Genomic DNA, 23,515 nt, shown 5'->3' with positions numbered 1-23,515 from the left:
AGCTCACACTCCTCACCAACAAAACTGTTATGTCACATGATGTGACTATCATCAATCATATGCATGAAAAATACAGAACGGATGCACTCCGTGTGTTAATCTTAGGAAAAGATTAACCAATGCCTTATATGTAGCTCAACCCAGTAGTTTGCCGAACATACTTGCGTTGGCACAGCTAATCATGAAGCTATCATGACATGAAGAGCACAAACCTTTGAGAAAATGTAACAAAAGAGGTCTAAGACTTTTGCAAACCCAAACGAGTCCTAACCATAAAATACGGCAATCGTTGGTACCATCAAAACAATCCACGACGAGCCTATTTATATAAAAATGTCCCCATTCCCAGCGGGTGAGGCAAATTTTGTCAATAAAGATATTTATGATCTCTTAAAAAATGGTATTATCAGAAAATCCCGGTCCCCGTACTGTTGTACCACCAATACGTGGTACCACCCATATGGGTGGTCAACAAGAAAGGCATCGACGAGTTTGGTGAAAAGAAAAAAGTTTGGTCATTGATTTCAGGAAGTTAAATGAATAAATGGTATCCCATCCATATCTGGATAATATTAGTAAACTTGGGACAAGCGAAATACTTCACGATCATCAGATCAATCTTGCAGAACGCAACGGAGGAAAATGAGTTTTGCAGGTTAACTTTTGACGTATTGCGCGATCAGATTGGAAGGTCGTGCGATTTTTATGTCGATGACGTAATTGTTTTCTTAAAGAATGAAGAAGATCATATCAGACAGGTGGATTTGGTACTGGAAAAACTTCTAGAAGCCAATATGAGAGTGGGATTAAAAAAATCTCAATTTTACAAAGCATGTGTCAAGTATTCTTGGTTTCATTGTAACCAATGCAGGTGCAAGATCCGACCTCAAAAAGTTAAGGTCCATCCGCGAATACTCTGAACCAAAAAACCTTTACGAGTGTAAAACCTCTATGTTGTCTTATACCTGAGAAATTCTTCAAGTCGACATTTTTTCGACAAATAAAAAACTCTTAACCAGCATTGACAAATTTTTCAAATTCAATAGATGTTAAAATTGCACTAATTCAGTTGATGAACATCTACCCCCATACTAAATCGACGATAAAACCAATGTTGTCAAACATCTTTGAAACGTCAATAAGCTTTGCATCCCCGCTCCACAGCATATCGAATGGAAAAGTGGACGTTTCCACAGCACGTAAGCAGACATAGCAAGGAGCCTAGAGATGGAGGATGGAAAGTAGCCCTAACACAGTACAACTAGTTTTTAGGGCCAGTGAAGTAGAATCAATAAGAAGAGGCAAAATCGAGTTTTCGATGTAGGCAAGATGTAGGTAAAAAGCACCAAACGCCTGGGTAATAAGTTGATACCTTTGTATGAGAAAGAGAAGAAAGAAGCAGATTTGGGGACAACTGTTCTCACTGGATCCACAATATATTATTATTATTATTATTATTATTAATTATTAAAAAAAATAAATAATAATACTAAAAAGCATATAAAAAGGAATATACATAGGTCGCACTTGACAGAAAAGATAGTAGTAGCTGGAATGACCGACGAAGTTGACCTTAGGGAAACCCAAACAACGCAGAGCGAATACAAACACTCACAAATAAATTAATGCGCTAACCGTAATTGTCAATGAGCTTTTAAAGCTAAAAAATAAAACAACAAAGGAAACGAATAAGAAAACTCTAGTCTGGGTGCCCAACTAGGGGATACCCTGATCCCACTTTTATCTGCGTTTTTTAATATTTTCCGTAGTTCGTATCGAGAATTCAAAAATAAAACAAATAAAAACTAGCATTATGAAACCAAGATTCGAATCCAAATTGTTAACTTAGCGCGCATCAATTCTACCAACACCGCCGCCTCATAATTAAAAATTAAAACACAACAAAATATTCTTCGCCGCGCAGCACGAACCCAGATATTATTGCTTACGTGCGTCGCCTCTACCAACGCAGCCACTGCACTGCTTACGCATGAAGTTGCAAATTTGAAGTTAAGTAGCAGCTGATAATTCAAGCAGTATTCAATCGCAATTTCGATTCTTCGAATAGAGAAGAATACACGCATTTGAATGTATGTGTGCAGATTGACATGTGCTTTTGAAAATTGGACGAACGTTTTGTTTAATAACTTCTATTTTACTTAACAGATTTTGATTACATTTTTATTGGCTTGGTAGAAATGAAAACTCCTTCACATAATGGCCCAATTTCCCACTGAACTTATATTTTAAGAATTTGGGGAAATCTGGAGATGGTATCCAAAATCCAACAAAAATCAAAATTGCATAAAATAACTAACTAAATATAAAATTTGGCTCTATAATTTATTAACTTTATTTCGATCATGTTTTTATTCGATGAGAATTAAATGGAAATAGTAATCGAATATATGAAACAAATTTGATATGCGCGTGCTATACACGGACCCACAAAAAATTTCAAGTCTATAGCTCTTATAGATGCTGAGATCGACGCGTATACCTATACGGACAGACGGACGGAGCTCAATCAACTCGGCTTGTCGTTCTGATCATGAATATGTATACTTTATGCGGTCTGCCACGCCTACTTCTGCTTGTTACATACATTTGCACAAAACCATTATACCCTGATTTCCCATTTTCAATGGGATTAGGGTATAAAAACAAATTAAAGACAAAAAGCAATAGGCAAAAGCACAACAATCGGCCGTACGATGGAATTATGGGTGCCGCAAAGTCACTGTCTTATCAGACACTGTTGGACTTTGACGCTATGTTAGCTAGCTGAGACGACACATACGCGGATAGAACAGCTCTACGGGTCCTAAGACAAGACGTAGAGAAAGTTTAACAAAATAATGACCCGCTAATGGAGTTTCCAGCGAAAGCTTACAATGGTCACCAATAAGTTCTCAGCATCGTACGAAGTAGATAGAACCGCTACATTGAACGAGAAGGTTAGAGAAGATGCGTTGCACACATTTGTCACCAGCCTTAAAAAAATTGAGAGCTGTAGTTCTTCCAGCTCAAATAACAAAATCTGCCGTCTGCTCTGGATTTAGACAGAGACTCAGAGGCCAGCCTAGAGAGATGCGCTTTCTCAGCATCTTATTCTAGGGCGAAGCAAGAAAAAGAGAATTATAAAGTTGATAGGAAGCAAAAACGCTCCCAAACGAGCCAATCTCCTGGAATGCAAGAAAAGAATCCCTATTATATGAAACATGAACAGCACAGCAATGCACAGTCTAATAATATACAAAACAACCAAACCCATGCCAAGTCGGCAAAGCCCATGGCCGTTGACCCTTTAGTGTCAAAGTTTAAGCAGCAGACAGGTTACAATAAAAATAAGTTCAGTAACTGGATCCAAAACGAAGAGAAGAGAAGACTAAAGTTTCTTATCGACACGGGTACGGCAAAGAATTACATCAAAGAGAAGAAGAAGACAAGAAGAAAAAAAAAAGAAGTTGAGAGATATAATATTCGTAAAATCCTCATTCACCGTCAGTTCCATTCATGGCTCTGATAAAATCAGCCAGAAATGCTGTTTAAACATTTTTGGTAAGTCATCTACTTTCTTTTTATTAAGTTCATTTGCCACACTCGACGCCATTATAGGTTTCGACCTGGTAAATCCAATTGGAGTAAATATTAATGTGAAGGGGAAATCAAACAACTATAAAAATGGTTCCGAGATGCTTAAATTCTACTACTGCGTCGACGTCAACTTCACCAGTGTAGATGACACAGTCGTCCTAAATTCGGTTAAAACGACATCAAAAGTGTGATCATGAACAGGAAAAAAGCGTTTCCGACTTTTAACGAGGCATTACCTTTTAATACTGCTGTTGTGACCACAATTGAGATAATACATGCCTCTTCTGCAGAACTTTAGCGAAGCTTTGATGTAGGGTCTTTGTAAAAAGAAAAAAAGACTAGGATATAAGCTTATCCCTTTATGTTCAGAAGAAGTTATTCAAGAACCTAGGAACGTCTCTTTTCATTAAAAGGAGGGTGTTCCATAAAGACAACCTACAGTTGTCTTTTCCCCGTAAGGCTGGCAACAGCGAAAGCTCGGATCGCCGACTATTCACACTCCAGATACATACCGAAAGTTGAAGTAAACAAAATATGAAAAGCAAACAGAAGTGAGTTTGTAGACACTCAACATCTCTATGAAACGCTTTTAGTGAGGAATTGAATGTTGATTACTGAAATTTAGAATCTGATGCTCACAATTACACTTGCCAAGTCTAATATTATAAGTCCTATCATATTGGATCACACAGATTTAAAAGCCGTAATGTCTGAACATCCTACAGAGATACCCATAGTTAGCCTATTAGAGACCTCATCTGTTAAGTTCCTTCAATCACATAGTATTGTTTATATAATAATTAATTATCCAAAGATTAAGTCTGTCTACATAATTGTCTACACTTTGGAGGAACGGATCACTGTCTTTCTCAGCCGAGCCACTTGTACCCAGTCTCAGTCATAGATGACGGTATCGTCATCGTAGTGTTAAATGAGAGCAAAGAGTCAAAAAGTGCAAAAGTCAAAACAGATGAGGGGGGCGGAAGTATCAGTTAACGGCTCTCACTTAATTACCTTCGAGCGTAAGGCTATGATTAACGGAGTTGCGGCTTAACATCATCAGCCGTGAGCTGATCCTAAGCTTGCCACTCCTGCACAGGATGAATCATCAAAACCTCGATACCATCCGAGGGCAGCGAGAAAGAATTGAGGATGCAGAATCGCCCAAGGCATAATGCGCTATAGGACTTGGACTCAGGTTTTTGTTCCTTTCACTCGTCTTACGCATCCAACTGACTGTAGTTAATTTTCTAGAGAGCTAGTAACTAAGAAAAATTCTGCGTCAATTTGATGATTGTGACCAGATTGCTGCCAGACGTTGTTGGCAAAGTTGTCGCCAGCAAGAACAGCAAATTGCTATCCTCATGCTGCTTGAAAAGTGATAGCTATTGCATGACTAAGTCTACTTATATATATTTACTAATCGTATTGGTAACTATGGTTTGATTATAATTTCTGCGCGAATTAATAATGATTTTATTGTTTCTTAAGGTGTGCTTCCAAGTAGAACCGATAAAACTTAGTGATCGAAATTGTCTCTTATAAACGAACGATTTAATTTTGATTGAAATACAATAACTGTTTTTGAGGTTGGTCTGTGTGTGTTGCTTAGGGAAATATGTGTGTAGGATTCAGACTTGTGAACTAACTGAAACTTACGAATTTCTTCAATCTTCCTTGATCCGGGACGATTTTTGTATTTTTATTTCGTTTCTTGGCTTTTTTTATATTTTATTAAATAATAAACTACAAATGCGGCGGGAGAAAAATCCTTCTTATGCTATTTTCGTTTTAGTTTTCCATTGTTGTCCTGTCCACTTATCTCATACATTTCCAGATCTATTGCTTTTGTTTTTTCTTGAAAAAGACTGTTAATTGTTGTCTTTTACTGAGTGTACTGAATAACTATAAGCGCAAACATTATTAATTAATTCTGTTAACTGTTGCTATATTTTCACACATCTCATGATGTGAGAGGGTTGAATGGTACCTTTCGATCTGTCCATTCAAAAACCCTTTGTTGGGAAGAGTTTTAAAGATTTGTATGTTTGAGTTAAGTGGCTTTTTGTTATCCATTACTACGCATTTGGGGAGTTTGACAATTTGTCTATTATTATGAGATTTTTTTCGATTGAGTAGATCTCAATATTTTGGATATGTCCGGGATATTCCGGAAGCCGTGTTTCATTGTAGTCAGTTGAGACATGGTATTTCTGTGGAACGTGAGGTTTCCAATTTGTAGGCAGCTGGTTTTTCTTTATAATGAATATTTTCAAAAGCGTTGAAGGGTGATTTTGTTGGCTTTTTATTGGTATTTTTTATAGTAGCTACTACATTTTGATTGTAGAGTAATTCTTAATTGTTTCCATCGAGATATGACTAATTGCAACCTTGGGTTAATGATTCATCATCTGTATAGATCTTTACTTAGAAACTTGTAGAGTAATTCCATATTGTATTCGTCGAGGTATGATTTCCATCTATGTTACGTCCCTCTTTCTATGAAAATGATCTGTTAATGATTAATTATTTGTATAGATTTTTATTATACAAATACCAACGGACTGCCTTTTCTGTCCAAGTAATTGCTTGGATTTCCCTTTTTGCTGTTTCGTAGATTACTTCGGTTTTTAATACGTTTCTTGAGATAAATGCGATTCGTTTATTATTTTGTGAAGGTACTGCTCAAATTAAAACATCTAAGGCATCTGCGATCAATGTAAATTCTTTATTAAAATCAACTTACCCACTATACATCTTAATCATGTACCCGATTTTATTTAATATTAGAGAAAAATGCCTATTGTTGGGCACCCGGGGTTATTGTAGATGATCATACTATACTGGTACTAGAGAGTAATCAGATAGCGCTTGATGAGGGATCCAACGTTTGGATATTGCCCTCAAATTTAATGGTGTACTGTAACATTCTATGGCAACACTTCCCATAATTTTATTACTCTACGTATAAAACTCCGAAATATTTTGGATTACCTTCTTGATACGCGTATACTGATAAAATCCCACCGAACCATTTCTTCCATGACCTGAACTCAGCTGGGCTTTCGTAAAATTCGCGAAGGCTTTTGACAATGTCAGATACTTTATCTAAATTGTTCATATTATTCAGCTGTTGTGGTTAAATTCCCTAAGTATTTAATCTTGTTGGATTAACTCTGTAATCTTTCTTCTCTGGTAATCGTTCTTCTAAAATTCTTTTGATTGTGGCTTTAATTTCCTTTGCGGTTGCCAAATTTCACAATTGTTAATTTATGTGCTGATGATTAATTTGATATTACACTGATTGTTGACCAATTTGATCTAATATAAGTACTGGTCTTATTAAGTTGGATTGATTTGTTTTTCGGACTACTAAAAATATTTTTAAGGTTTAGGGTAAAATATATCAATACTTAAATAATTTCCAAAACTGTGAGATATAATTTGAAAGTGAAATTCATTGTATCAAATATGATATATATGTATGCGAATAATGTAGTTTTAAGTGTAGTAAAAATTTGCAATATATTTTGCTTTTATTAATAATTTAAATTATAATATCAATTATAATTTAAAGTGTTTTTAAAGCTTATTTTACTTTGAATTTTACTTCAATGTAATTTTTTCTCGTTTGTGTTAAATTGCTTGCTATCACTAAATATCTAATTTTTATGTCAATTTTAGAGAGTAAGGTATATGCTATATAAAACTTCAATTTGTTAATGTGTGACAGCAAGCCGCGTATGGCAAAGTTATCGTCTGCTGCTGTTTGCAAGCCGTCGCCAGCAAGCCATTATTGGCAAGCTATTATTGATATAGACCCGTCGCCAGTAAGCTGTTTCTGGCAAGCCAACTCAACCCGTTTTACAAGGGCGAGGTTCTGGATATGTAGGTCGAATTGGAATAATATAACAGTGGCTTGTACGTTAGAATAAAATTTAAGAATAGGCAGCAAAAAATTCAATAGGTTAGCCAAGAGAAAACGGATAACCTTCCAGAGGTACCTAAGATTCAACTGCAAATATTTTGTGGTGAACATAAAGATTGGTTCTTATTCTCAAAGCTGTGATCTATACTATGGTATTAAATCAAATTATTAAATAATCATCATCAAATAGAGAAGCAAAGAATATGGTTGCTTATTTGTTGATGCGTTCCGAAGAAAAATATAAAGTCGCTTAGGAAGCTAAAGTATAAAAAGTATTTTCATAATAAAGTATTTCCACATAAATAATTAGAAGCCTCAGTAAAGAAGCATCACAATTAAATTAAGACCAAATAAAATTAAAAAAACACATTCAGTAACAGAAGTCAAATAAAGATGAATAGAAAATCTTTAGAATCGGGATGCCTGACTAGGAGATACCCTGATCCCAGTTCTATCTGCGTTTATTAATACTTTCCGTAGTTTGAATCAAGTATTTCAAAAGAAAAAAAATACGACATTACGAGACCCGAATTGTTTGCGCAACGTACACCAACTCAACCAACACCGTAACTTTTTAATAAAAAATAAAAAAAAAAACAATAAAAAATGTCGATTATTTGAGACCAACTTGATATGCGTGTGCTATACACGACTTATAGATGCTGTCATCGACGCGTTCACACTTACGGACAGATGAACAGAAGGACAGGCCTAAATCGATTCGACTAGTAGTCTTAATCAAGTCTATATATATACTTATGCTTGTTACATATATTTTAACATACTAGCATGTATACCCTGCTTTTCCATTTTAAATGCGTTCAGGGTATAAAAGTGTCATCCCATATTATATATATATATAAGCCTTATGAAGCTATAATCTTCAAATTATTCAACGATTCTTTTCTACATACATTACAATTAACAGTGCAGACTAGAATAGGACTTTACTGTGGAAAACGAAATCAAATTATCGATATTACGGAAATGGAATAAGTTATCGAAAGAAGAAATATTAGCTCGGCTCGACCTCTAGCATCAAAATATAATATATATAAATATTGCATCGATTTGTAGATGATCTAATCAGAAACTCACAAATTATAGTGTTCTAGCTCTAAAACTAAAGATAAATTTTTTGCTGACTTACCACACCCCCAATAGGCATATCGTAAACCACAAAAGCTAGAGACAAAATTTTATATGTATAGTCATACGTATAGCATACTCAGATTACTTTTATTTGTTTTTCGATAAATATTTATTTATTTTTTTTAAGCGTGCTTTGAAACCCATTCTAATATGGTTTGCTTCTTTTTATACCCTTATCCCATTGAAAATGGGAAATCCGGGTATTATGGTTTGTGCAAATGTATGTAACAGGCAAAAGTATATATATACCGTCAGTTGGAAAAAAGGCTAATGACATAGTTTGCGTTTTTACTAAATTCCAATAATATGTAGATCATAGATCGTAAAATAACAGTAACGTTTGGCTAGTTTACAAAAGCACGTGGTTCACAAAAGCACGTACGCCAAGCGTATGCATTTTTCTTATATACATACATATGTGCACACATTCATTCAAATGCGTGCATTCTTTTTTATTCGAATAATCTAAATTGCGATAGACTTATGATTGAATTATCAGCTGATACTTAAGTTCAGATTTGCAGCCTCTTGCACAAGCAGAGCAGTAGTAGTGTTGGTAGAGGCAACGCTCAGAGACGACGAGCCCTGTATCTTCTAGTTGGGCACCCCGACTACAGCTTTCTTACTTGTTCTTATTAGATTTCTTTTTAATTCTCTCTATAGTGAAGATAGTCAGGTACTTACCTTATCGAAAGCCATTGGACGAGAAAGCTTTTCAATGGTTTGCTGATGGGCTAGTTGAGAGAAGCCACTGAATCCAGTATCACTACCATGACTGGGATGGTTATTTAAACCAGGCTGCTGGTGGTGCGTCTGATGATGGTGCTGTCGATAGTTATGCCCCAACGAACTGCCACTGAAACCAGTAGCTGCCTGTGTAGTGGCTTTAATGGTTGCTGCAGTTGAAGCCAATGCTGGACTGCTTTCATCGTTCGTATTGTTAGTGGTACTTCGATTTACTGTTGTTAATGTACCCAAATTTTTTTGTGTTGAGGGTTGCATGAACGTTTGACGTGAAATCAATGGTGGTGAGCTTTTTGTATATTGTGATATTCGAACAACATGTTCCTGCGTTTGCTTTTGTGTTTGAATATGATGCTCTGTTGCTGACGTTGGCAACGTTTCGACTGTGATAAACGGACTGCAAAGAACCAACTGTTGTTCTCTTTTCGGCTGTAACCGGCTAGGTGGCTCCATTGCTTTTTGTGTACTTTTATCTGATAAATGTTTCTTGGCGTACGAAGATTATATATATTAGTTTCTATAAATTTTGTGCTTGTACATTTTGTTTACCACATTTTTTTACATGAAAGGTCGATGTTTCTATTTAAATTCCTGTGTATATGCTATGAATAGAGTAAAGGGTATAGTTGAAATTAATTATTGAGCAAATCTTCGTAACATATATTTTAAGCATTTATTATTCCGTTTTATGTGGTAAAAAATATAATTTTTAAACGCATTAACGAAGTGAAAGAATATATTGGTTTTGTGCAAGGTCAGTCGTGCTGTCTGTCTATAAAGCTGTCCACCTGATCGAAACCCATTTGACCACTATTGAAGCTAAAGCTTGAAATTTGGAATATATACTTATGAACACATAGTCCGAGGCATTTTTAACATTAAATTATAAATATAAATATTTATTGCTCGTATAAGTAGTTAAGAAAATATCTACATTATTGGTGAAAGCTGATAAGCTTTTTCGGTAAGTCTAATACAAATTATTTACAAAGGTTGAATTTAAGATTTTTATTTAAATAGTACAATTATGTTATTGTTTACTGATTTAATGCTTTAAATGCCGTGACCGTTTGAATTTAATTAGGACAAACATACAAAACCTAAATATAAGTTATGAATAGCGCTGTAGAGTATTACATTAGTTTGCTAGGAGTACTAGTAGTAAATGAACGCGACACATTAAAAGAGAAGTAATGAGTGATTATTAGATGTTGCGCGTTGAAGGACCAAATTTTTTTAAAAGAGCATTAATGGCAAGGACGCACAGATTATTGGCAATTTAACGTGTATCACCAGTAGACGTGCGAAAATCAGAACTATCACAGAACCGTTAGCTCTAGTAATGTTTTACACGACTTGGGGTAACAGATGTTTTAAAGGAGGATCATTTTCATACTTATCGTTTACGACATCGTTTAATAGAAGGCTGTGGGATGTAATATGTTATCAGCGATTGAGACACTTTTAGGTGAGCACAATAACGTCTGACTCCATAAGTGGTTCACAAATTAGGAAATGTGATGAAGTGAGAACTTCAAGATTATCGAGATTTTCTAAAAGGGTTACAAAAGTACGAGCATCGAGTATCGTCTAAATTTTGCACCAATGTTCGTTGTTCGTCGAAACAAGAAGTGGCAATTCCAAGGAGCGATATATGAGTTGCTTAGCTTTAGTGCTGCTTCATATTTCAAATCGGAACTGCTATTGACGTTGTAGTTACGCACTTAAGCGCGTTGTTCCTTGCTCAGAAATCACAACCGGCAGACTTGATCATTACATCCATAACATTGGTGGCAAATTTCTGAATAGAGTGCACGTAAATGCAAAAGCCATAAGGTTAAAGACTAGCAGTGCAGAAGGCATATCGTTCGACTCAAACGTGAAGTTGGAGTATATAAAGTAGTAATGTTGATTGGCGCATGTAACCAAAGTTCTTAGAAAACTTTTTTTATTGGTAGATTTTTATTTCATTGCAGTTTGCCTTGCTTGTCTGTTATTCAATTTTAAGGTAATGCGTTGGTGTGTGGGATGGTCGATAAATGAACATTTTCTTCAATTGATGTTGCTGGTCAGAAGGATGTATGTCGATTTTTTCTTCATTTTCGTCACTATAATTTTGATGTTCGTAATTTAGGTCATATTTCATTAATCATTCAGATGTTCTACATGATGATATTCGTCGGTGCTTTGGAACGAGCATCACTTTGTTAGTTTTGTATATTTTTGTTGAAATTTTAATTATTTTTGGAATTTGTAATAGTACAGACGGATGACATTGATCTTTCAACAACGTAATTTTATTCTACTTTTCCTTTAGAGTTATGCTATACATTTACATAAAAAGCCAAGAAAATGGACATAAATGTTGGAATTTGTTTTAATCGCTTTGAATTTTAATCGCAATTGAATTGTTGAAGGTAGTTAATGCTGTTCAATCATGATCGATTATAATTTTTTTTGTAAAAAAAATGTTTTTTTGTGTTGTACAAATTCTGTTATATTTTGAGCTTAAAGAAATTTGGAATATAAATCAGCGTCTATATATATTTAAATTATTACAGGGTGCTGGCAATCCACAGGGTCTCTATCTTTTAAAGTCTTAGAGCTAGAATCCCTTAAATTAGATTATTGAGTTATTGTTCTATTCTATATATGCACAAAAAATGGGCCTATTTGGGGGAAAATTTTACCGTTTTGGAAGCTTAGCTCCAAATGTAACTATTACAGTAGACTGTTTCTAAAGATTTATTAAAAATTAAATGTTCACAACCTATTTCTTCTTCTATCTGTTGTGTTATACACTTTTTGAAGACGATATTAACTTGCCGATTCTTATTGATAATAAGGAAAAAGGATAAGTTATCGAAACCAAATTATAATCACGTAATCTACACAAGAAAATTTCCAATAAAAATAAAGTACTTAATTTTTGTCATTAGCCATTAGGAGCTGACATTTTAATATTTATTACACTATGCCTGATAAATTTTAGGTTACAAATTCCTAATCTAACATTAAAAATTAAATTCGCTTTTTCATATTTCATAAAGCTTTTAATGTTATATATGAAAAGGTCGACTATTTTATTTCAAAGTAATTTATCTTTGATATTATTTATTTTTTTATAGCTTCGTTTTTGAATTTCTTACTTTTTTTAAGCTGTTCATTTTAATTGTTAAACTTCTAATGCTCGAATCTTTAGCTCAACGAATTCTTTATCGTCAATTTCTAAGATCCCACATCAATGTATATCAATCTTTCTTAGTTTCGATAGCTGTTCCCGCTTTAATGTTATAGATTAAAAACATGATGGAAATGCTGTTATTAAAATATATCTCGTACTTAACGATTAAAGTTTAAGAGCTAGAGCCTGCAAATTTTGTATTTAGTTTTATGTAAATTCTTTACAAATTTGATTTTTGTTATATTTTGGATACCCGTTCCAATTTTCTCCAAATTCTTTAAATTTAAGTACAGTTGGAAATAAGGCCAATATGTGAGCTTGCATTTTTACTCAGCTGACTATTATTTTAATCGAATACGTAGATCACAAGCTAAAACAGAAGTTATCAAACAAAACGTTTCGACAATTTCCTAATCGAGCACCTTGACTAGAACTTTCTTACTTGTTTTATTCATAAAAAGGAATCCTTTTTCCTGAAGTATTTTAAGCCGGGCCATTCCAGAGCAGATCGTCCATCTGATCTTTTCTTATCTGACGCAGAGCCGTCCACGTGTTGTTGGTTAAACTGGTTCCCGACGGGCGAGATACATCAACATAGTATATTTTATGTTTTGCTATTGCAACCTATTTGTACGCCGTTGATCATTGGAGACTTTGTGTTCCTGCCGCTGTAGCTTTTTGGAGAACTTTGCTCGTCACAGTCTATTTATTGGCTACCGATATGCCTCTTTATAGGTTAATGAGCGTCGCAGACTTTTATGGTACTTCAAACATTCCTTTAAATTTCTCCATTTCTTTCTTTGAATATCTTACCACTGGTTCCCCACAGCATGTAATTTGAGGATAGGGAATTATACCCCTAGACTCCTCGCAGTCCAGGAGATAGGCGGCAATCACATGCTCATGCTTGAACACTAACTGTTCAGGTATGAACATACAACATATTCAAGAATTCTACGCATGTCGTCTACGCACTCAACCACTTGCAGGGAGTGCAATAAGAATATATCAAATTACATGCTTAGTATCTAAAATTAGACATACCAGCTTTACACTTTCAGCATAGATAAGTTAGATTTAAAGGATAAAATACACTTGAGTACGGGTATAAGAACTGTAGCTCAAACGAAAAAAGATCATAACATAACTTAACGCCACCACAATGGCGTTCACATTTTGTGTATTCACATTTTGGTCCTTCGAGTACAATCTACAAGGCTACGTTCGTGATAAGTGTAAAAGTGAAGTGAAAAATTGTTTAAATAATTTTCTTTGGCTTACCAATTCGAGCTGTGAGTAGAGGCACAGCACGATCAACCAGGCGATCAAACAAAATTACCTCCAACGGGTCAAACCAAAGACTAATCAAGAACAAATTTTCACACGAAACAACACAAGCAACATGCTGTCGGCAAAAACTCTTGAGTTGCTCAAAAAGCAATCAGAGATCTATGACAAGATCCGGCAGAGCATCACAAACAAGGATGAGTTTACTGCCAATCATCTAACGCTGATCAAAATCGGTGTCGTCGACCATCAATATTTTAAGGAGAAAATATATGATGACATAATGGAAAACATCAGGAACTACGACGAGTCTCTGATGAAAGTCCAAGTTGCCGACCACGCCATAGACACCGACCAAACAGTATCCACCCAACCAGAGACATCCAAGACACAGCACAGGCAGCAGGAAATAATAGTTTCCCGAAGAAGCTCGAGCCCAATGGATGTGATGGTAGACCTTGTGTACAAACGAGCTCTAAAAGTAAGGCAACACATGCAAGAAGTGTATGCCAATATGGAGCTCAGTAGCCAGGGATAAATCCTTAACTATAAAGATAGGTAGATTTTCCTGTGGAACAAAGTTCACTCAACGCTCACGGACAACGCTCTCTGACTTTGATGAGATCGACGAGCTGGAATGCAATGTCACCATACTCACAAGAAAACTAAGTGACTAGGAGTAGGTGACTTGCAAAATATAAAAGAAGACGTTACAGAGCTACCGAAAGTGGATCTTCCTCGCTTTAATGAAAGTCCTAAAGAGTGGTCAGCGTTCTTCGAACTATTCTGCGAGGTGACTCACTAGGGGAAAGATATCAGCACCACAAGGAAGCTGAACTACCTGAAATTATGCCTCAAAGGAGAAAACAAAATGGCCGTAGGCCATTTATTAATTGGTTCGTCTGCTAGCTACAATTCAGCGTGGGAACTTATATGCAAGCGCTATGAAAAAAGCGCAAAATATTTGGAAACGCTGTTAACCAGCTAGTGAACATGGAACTGCTGAGGAACAATGATGAAGGCAGTATCCGTCAGTTCTTGGACTCAGCAACAGAATGTATTTTCATTATCAATGAAAAAGGTCAATTTGGTAATAAAACTGACGTTCTATTTGCTAAAATTCTGTTGCGTCGATTCTCTACGGAGGTCATACAAACTTACGAGCAACATGTATTGAAAGCTAGAGAAATTTAGTTCTTGGATAATGTGCTGGAGTTTATTGAGCAAGTATATAATTCAATAGACTCAGTGGAAAAGAGTGCCGTTCATACGTCGATGGAAGCAAAGACAACGAGCTACAAAATATTAAATTTTTTGCCAATTGACACTAACCAGGTGACAGAGACTCAGAGCTGAACCTTGGAAGGCGCAAGGAGTTTGTGTATAAAAACACGCTCTGCTATAAATGTCGTGGCACCCATAGCATTGAAGATTGCAAAAAGAATTGGAAGTGCAATCAATGCACCAAAGCACACAACTATTTGCTTCACGAAGATGCAAATAATAAAGAGACCGTCAGCAGCAACTGTCCAAATGAAAATAAAAGGCAATAAACGGTGCTGGGGACTGCGCTCATCCAGATTAAAAATAAGTCTGGAAAATACGAGCAGCTAAGGGCTCTTATAGGTGGAGGCTCCCAAAAAACCTTAATATCTGAAGAAGCCGCACAATTAAAACTGCGCCGAACCGAACTGAAAGTGGAAAAAATAGTGTTTGCAAATCAATCAATCAAACAAAACAATCAAACCCAGGAAAAAAATCCGTCACTAGAACGCAGCTCTTGTTATGCAAAAACTTCAGAGAGCTCTTCCGACCAAAAAAATTGAAATGGATGGCAATAAGGATTGGAATATTTGCGAGCTAGCAGACCAACATTTTAACGAGCCCCTTAAAAATGATGTTGTTATTGGCGTTGATTTACTTCCCCTAATCATGTTAGGAAAAGTAAAGAAAATCAAGAAAACCCTAGGACAAAAGAACGAACTTGGATGGATTGCCTCTGGCAATATAGCTGGATTATCAACCAACAAGGTAATCAGCGCATCAACAACGATGAGCCTGGACGTCCCAGAGATCTCTGCAAAGCATCGAAAAATTGGGATGCTATACAGACGGAGACACAGGCAACGAATTAAGAAGAGAAACCAGAGGCAGCAACTGCTAGCTGTCACATTTGGCCTCCGCAGAATTCCAGAACTCTACGCATGCCGTCTACGTCCTCAACCACTTGCAGGGAGTGTAATAAGAATAGATCAAATTACATGCTTAGAGTCTAAAATTAGACATACCAACACTCTGAGCATAGATAAGTTACATTTAAGGGATCAAATACGGGTATAAGAACAGTAACTCAAACGAATAAAGATCGTTACACAACTGAACGCCACCACAGTCAAGTGTATTCATACTAACTTTAATCAATTACGAAGGTTGAATTAAAAACATTTGCGTAAATAGTATAATTAGATAATTGATTATTGATTATTTAATTTATATGCCGTGACTTCACTGTAAAAAAGTTTATTCAATCAATAAAAAAATATGCTTCAGTAAGCTTATTAGTTGAGCAATTTATATTAATCATTTGGGTATTCGGAAAAAATTAAGAAAGACAAGAAAGTTGCGCTCGGCCTGCATAATACGCATTTACGGTCTAATCAATGTCAGCTCTAAATGGAAAATATGGGGCTTGATACATATATCAGTTTTGGTAATTTTGTCGTTCAGAGTTCGTATCTAGCTGTAAAACGGTAAGTTATACAATATTCACGAATAGACACGGCCTCAGTGGGTTCAAAAATTTGGGGCTTAGTCTGACAAAGTTTGGAAATCACTGGATATTTTCAAATAGCCCCGCTCCCAAAGGGCCGTCCCATTTTTTTTTGTATCGATAATAATGATTAAATAATAATAATAATTAAATAATTTAATGTTTAAGTTTCTTACTCTATAACACTGCATCTTTAGAACATATAAATTTTTGTGAGTTCTAACGCTCCTGTTGTCATAGATGTACAATCTAAATATTTGTTGATGCGGGCGATTCTTACGAGTAGATTCCCAAATTTCTTTAAGTACCAAGATAGGAGTGAACAGAAGACCGACTCTGTAAGTTTTGCTTAACTGTCCCTCTGAGGCTCATCTGTTCATTCTTGTGAACACTGTGCACTCATCTTGAGCTCTGAGCTTGCCTATATTGGCGTCTGGGGACCCACTGCCTCTCCTCCGGCTGTTCCCTTGTTTGCTGGTTTAATGGATCGCTCCCCGCTTGCAGTATCAGAAAAGGGACAAAGATTTGCTAACTCCTCAGTCTGAGCTTTGCCTCAATTTGCGAGTCCACCTGACTGCAGCTGCTGTCTGCCAGAAGTATTACACATTTCTTTTTGGGGCCAACAACTGTGTGCTTTCAATCTGACGCGAGCCTACTAACGCCTGGGGTCTCCTCGTTGTTGCTCTCACTCGCCCCTGAAAACTGCTGGTCACCTCCCAATTTAACACTCTATAGCCATGTGGCACGTTGGGCCATACATCCGACATGCGCTGGCTAAATTCTGGAAATATTTTCGTTGAATCGGCGTGCATGTCTTTGGGGCAGATCTAGGTCTTCATTTGCCATGCTCCGATGGTAATCAAGGGTCCTCAGCGTTGCATTTTATTTGAGCACTGATGCTGCCGTAACTTACTCCATTTCCACCATATATATCTTGAATACCTCACCCACCTTGGTCTTCGACGAGTGACTATGTCCTTCAAGCTCTTAAAGTGGCAGAAAATACTCTTTGAAGCTGCTAATAATTGTTGTTCACGTTGTCCAGTGTCTGTTACTTGTCACATATCACTTCTTGGCCATATCTTCCTACAGCTCCAGTATCACCATCAGCATCAGGTCCAGATCCAGACCGAAGATGACTGCTAGGCCACCTGATCTAGTAACGAAAATAGCTTTGTCCTGCCATCGAAGCGCATAACTCCATCTGTGCTCCTGTTTGTCGATTTTTTTGGTATTCTGGAGCAGAGCTGCTTGCTCCTCGACCTCTTATTTCTTGTTGTGGGGCAAATGTGGTCAACATAATCCTCGCTGCGCTTCCTGAGGGCGAGCGACAACACTAACCGCGCCACTTTAACGATACGCCTATCGCCTTCCATGTCGTCTTCCACAGCTGCGGCTATTACTTTACTTCACTTTGCGTCAAATAGCGACCATGAGAATTTGCAATCCCCCTATCCTAATGTTGTGTGCTATCCTATTCTCCATTCGCCAAATGTCTTTCAAATATACATCTAAGTTCGTACTTAAGACTTGAAGACTTATTTTTTTTTCTTCGCGAAATTTCTTTCAAATATTCTTATTTTTTTCTTGACTAGCAAAGGATTACTCCTGCACAGGATTCATAAGCTCTAAGCGCTCTTTTCAGCTACTCCACTGTTGTTTGTGGATCCTTTTCACTGTGTCTATGTCCTTGATAGGCATCTTAGGTATTTTGCCTGATGTCCTTAGTATCGATGTCCCTTATTTGATCACATTGCTCGCACTGAATTTCGGATTTCTTTTAATTCTTTAACTTTTTATTATATTTTTGCTGTCCTTTATGCTGAGCTGCGGCCGCCTTTTATAACCCAGACGCAGGACCTACATCGCTCTGGAGAGCAGCATGCCTGTTGTTCGTGCCAAAATGACGACAACAAACGGCAACATCGCGTACTCTGCTGTGACGGCAGCATCTCTTGATTATGTTGCAGCCTCCCAGTTACTGAAGCACCTTATGCTAAGACAGCGACAGTTGTGTGGCAACGAACAGTACTTCGACTAATGTTCCTCGATGGCCGTAGTGTTCGCGACATGTGTCTATTGCTGTATTTGTAGAAGTGAAAGCTTTAAACTCCAGTTCGCAGTTGAAACTGACCACCGTTTTGAATGTATGTTGGAACCCACAAATGTATACAAAAAAAATTCTTATTGTTACGCTGCGGCCGATTTTTGGGGTTTCCTGATTGAATTACCAGCTCTCCTATTGGAGCTTTATTGTGAAATTGCGAGTTCAAACATTTTCATAAACTTATAATAGATAAAAGTAATGAAGTATATTTATCAAGTAAGAAAACTCTAGTCGGGGTGCCCGACTAAGAGATACCCTGATCCGAGTCCTATCAGCGTTTTTTAATATTTTCCGTAGCTTGTATCGAGTATTAAAAAAAAACAAAAAAAATCTGATATTACCACACCAAGATTCGAACCCACAATTTTTACGCAACTCTACCAACACCGCCAATTCATACTAAAAATAAAAATTAAAACAAGAAAAAAATTCTTTAACCCAGAGACTAATCGCTAATGAGCGCTGCCTCTACCAACGCAGCCACTGAACTGCTTACTTAAGCAGTTGCAAATTTGAAGTTAAGAATTCAGCACAAGTCAATCCCAATTTCGATTCTTCGAGTAGAAAAGAATACACGCATTTGAATGCATAGGAAAAATGCGTGCGCGTTGCGCTGCTGACATGTGCTTTTGCAAAATGGTCAAACGTTTTGTTTAATAACTTCTGTTCGACTAAAGGGATTTTAGTGAAACTTTCAGTATATGATATACATCTTCTCTTGACTTGGTAGATGTGCAAACGCCTTCACATAATGGGCCCATTTCCTACTGAACTAAAATTTTACGAATTTGGGGAAATTTGGAGCCGGTATCCAAAATCCAACAAAAATCAAAAATTCATAAAATAATAAGTAATAAAATACATAAAACTAAATACAATTTGGAAGCTCTAGCTCTTAAGACGTCCGAGATATAATTTTTTAACTGCATTTCAATGATGTTTTTATTCGATAACAATTAAATGCGAATAGTTATCGAATATTTGACTCGATATGCGCGTGCTATACACGGACCTACAAATAAAATTTCAAATTTCTCTAGCTTTCATAGAAGCTGAGATCGACGCGTTCACACATACGGATAGAAAGACAGACGGGCAGGGCTCAATCGACTCGGCTTGTCGTCCTGATCAAGAATATATACTTTATGGGGTCTACTACGCCTCCTTTTGCCTGTTACATACATTCGCACAAAACCATTATACCCTGATTTCCCGTTTTCAATGTGATCAGAGTATAAAAACAGCAGATCGGACAGGGTTCAAGTTATCCCCTAGTCAGTAACGTCTGAGTAGAACTTTATATCTGTTAAGGTTGTGTTTTGAATTATGCCGAAATGTATACATTATGTGCAGTTCGTATGCTGGTTTTATTTAGTGTAGCAAGTTATGCATATAACTGTATAATGAACATATATTTATATAGATATAAGAATAATATTAAATAAATAGTTTATAATTTTTTTTAAATTTTTTTTCGCCAAGTTTTCTTTTAGCTAATTATTATTCCGAAATTTATATTCGATATTTTATAGACATATGTACAAATTTGATAACTTATTAGAATATCTATCTTTTTTACCATCATTGTAATTAGTTTCTAATATCTAAAAACTCACATACACATTCGTGGTGGGATGATTGATATATTATTCATTACGACTACGAGCCGTCTGTATGTACGAAGTGGCGGCGATGATACAGGTGAGGCGTAAGGCCGAGGAGTCATAGGTTCGATGCCTGGCGGGGACGAGTACTGTTAAAATGTAGTAGATATTTAGAATTATGTCGGTACGCCTAATGAGAGCGTGGCAAATCGAAAAAATGTATATCTTCTACTGTTTTAGAAATTTAAAAATTCGATAATCGACTTACTGTTGACCTGTTTATTGTATTGAATTGACAAATATTTATTATGCCCTTTTGAGGCGAAATTTGTTAGTTAGCTTGGACACTTCTTCTAAGGACGTACCAAAAATTATAAATCACTGCCTACTAAGAAGAGTTGCAAATTGCAATTGTATTAATTTTCTAATTCAACTTCGAGTAATTAAAATATCCATTTGCGTTACACGACTATACATTTATATATAAACATACATGTATGTACTAGCTTTATTTCAATTTACTATAAATATTTTTGTGTATGTATGGCATTACTAACCTATAATCAGAATGAATTTTTACCTAATTTCAGTGAGGAATACGTAAATATATTATTTTGTGTGTTATCTTATGATAAATATGAAACAGCAAAAGAGAGATAAAATTGCGTTATTGTTTTCTGTTCTAAATTCGTATACGTCCTTGTGGCGTAATTACCCTGGTACAATCACGTTACCTTTTTCTTAAATATCGGTTATATACTTGGTTGCTATAATTTTAGGGAATAATAAAAGTCAAGTTTCCCACAATCGATATATTAATTAAAGTCCCATTTGTATTTGCTATTAGTTCAGTTAAACTACAAAGCCATAAATCACATATATGTATGTTTATTTATCTGTTTCTGCTTTTATGATAATTTGAAATGCCTTTAGCAAACGTAAACATACTCATACATAAAATTCTCAACAAGCTCACCGGAATTAGTAGTACACAAGTTTTTCCATTACATTTGTGTATTACCCATCGGTTTTTATAAACTTTTTTGTTCACAACATGAACTAAACTATTCTTAAGCGGGTAGTAATTCACATATTCACGAAAAAAAATATGTTATATAACAATGAAATGAATTTTTTCTCAAATATTTACCAATTTTATATACCAATTTTCGTTTGCATTTATAGTTATTTAAAGAAAATTTTTTTTCTGTCTCAGTGTTTGACTTAACGCTGATAGTCCGAGTAAATGATGCACTCACGACAAGGACGTCCGCAGAACATGAGACACAGACTTTGTATTCTCAGCGAGGAAATATGGAATATGGATTTTGCTGCGCAGTGGCTCGACTGTCTGCGCAGAACTCTTTCAGAGAAATAAAGTGAAAGAGAGAAAAAAGTACGGTATGTATTGCCTAAGAGAAAATTATGCAGCTCTCAAATCCTATTTTAGTTACATAGATATTTAAAAACATACCCTCTGACTAAAGGAACTTCGCTGTTGATATTTTTGCGGTCATATCACGTCGTTGCACAGCAGAACAACAAAAATATTCTCATGAATGCTGAAAAATATTTGCATTTCCCTTTTAAAGTAAAATATACAAATAGTTGATATTTTGGTGTCGGTAGTTTCTGATTTTGTGCTTATTGACAACAAATTAATTTCAGTAATTTAATCTAAATTCTAGATGTCTTCAGTTAACTTCCATGTTTTACTGACTATTTAATCTTTATGAGAAAATAAATTTCAAGGATTATCTTACACTAACCACCGATTTATTGATACCTTTTAACCTATGTGGTTTTTCCGAAAATTAATCATTACAAAAAATACTAAATATTCATAATTGATTAGTTATAATTTTTTTAAATTTTTTAAAAACCTTTTAATTTAACAATATAGTATACCACATACGCCTTCTCATAAAAGAATATAAATTTTGGTCTTGACTAATGGTTGTTTGGCTGAATATAAATATAAATATATACTTTTGTGAACTTTCACATAATAAATATATGAACTTCATGTATATATTCTGAAGCTAGATGCGTATTTCAATTTACGTATTGACTATATCTATAATTGAACTTGAATTTGATCAAAATAAATTTCAAATTTGGTTTCTTTAACTCTAAAAACATGAGAGATATGTTAAAGCATTAACCAGGAATTCCCGACCATCACCAAGATCTAAAACGATCGAGTGTAGGGCCACAAGTAAAACACTTAGTATTTTCTATTTTCAATGGATTCTGAATATAGATAATAATGGAATAACTGTTTTGTATATATGTACATAAGAAGAAGGAGATACCCTGATCCCAGTCCTATCTGCGTTTTTTTATATTTTCCGTAGTTTTTATCGAGTATTTAAAAAAAATAAAATAATAAATAAAAATCGACATTACGACATATATATTCGAATATAGATTTTTACGTAACGCGCACCAACTTTACCAACACCGCCACTTCATAATTAAAAATTAAAACAATAAAAAATTTTCCATCGCCACGAGGCTGGAAGGCAAGGATTAACCGCTTACGAGTCTTCTCCACCAACGCAGCCCCTGCACCGCTTTCGAGAAGAGTTGCAAATTCGGAATTAAGTAGCAGCTGATAATGCAAGCAGAGAGTACACAAGAAAAGAGTACAGTCATTGGAATACTTGCGTGCGCGTGTCGCTGTTGACATGTGCTTATGCAAATTGGTCAAACGTTTTGTTTAACAACTTCTGTTCTACTTAACGGATTTTAATGAAATTCTCAGCATATGATATACATATTCTCTTGACTTGGTAGATGTGCAAACGCATTCACATAATGGCCCTATTTCCCACTGAACTTAAATTTTACGAATTTGGGGAAATTTGGAGCCGGTATCCAAAATCCAACAAAAATCAAAATTGCATAAAATATTCATAAAACTAAATACAAACAAGTATGACAGCTCTAGTCGGGGTGCCCGACTAGGAGATACCCGGATCCCAGTCCTCTGAGTTTTTTAATATTTTCCGTAGTTTGTATCGAGAATTCAAAAAAAAAAAGAAAACAAATAAAAAACGAAATTGCGAGACCAGGTTTCGAACCCGGACTGTTTGCGCAACGTGCACCAACTCTACCAACACCGCCACTTCATAATTAA

General features: G+C 35.7%; 1 protein-coding gene across 10 annotated transcripts in view; it reads right to left on the bottom strand.

Annotated features, from left to right (window-relative positions):
• Positions 1 to 21,761, bottom strand: part of LOC111598378 (regulator of G-protein signaling 7) — a 53,969-nt gene extending 32,208 nt beyond the window's left edge. For 3 of the 10 annotated variants that reach the window (XM_030223733.1, XM_030223732.1, XM_030223731.1), the window contains exons 1-3: positions 21,524 to 21,755; positions 20,390 to 20,522; positions 9,362 to 10,023 (exon numbers count right to left, since the gene is read on the bottom strand). In XM_030223733.1, the coding sequence (XP_030079593.1) occupies positions 9,362 to 9,874 (513 nt within the window). In that variant the 5' untranslated portion in view covers positions 9,875 to 10,023; positions 20,390 to 20,522; positions 21,524 to 21,755. Of the gene's footprint in view, positions 1 to 9,361; positions 10,024 to 20,385; positions 20,523 to 21,349; positions 21,427 to 21,523 lie in introns of those variants that run through there. The other 7 variants (XM_030223734.1, XM_030223735.1, XM_030223727.1 and 4 more) reach the window with 7 other exon arrangements.
• Between the last annotated feature and the right edge of the window lie 1,754 nt (positions 21,762 to 23,515).

This window comes from Drosophila hydei, unplaced genomic scaffold (genome assembly GCF_003285905.1).
Source record: "Drosophila hydei strain 15085-1641.00,03,60 unplaced genomic scaffold, DhydRS2 tig00000271-arrow-arrow-pilon, whole genome shotgun sequence".
Lineage (NCBI taxonomy): Eukaryota > Metazoa > Arthropoda > Insecta > Diptera > Drosophilidae > Drosophila > Drosophila hydei.
This window is presented reverse-complemented; position numbering and strand designations above follow the sequence as displayed.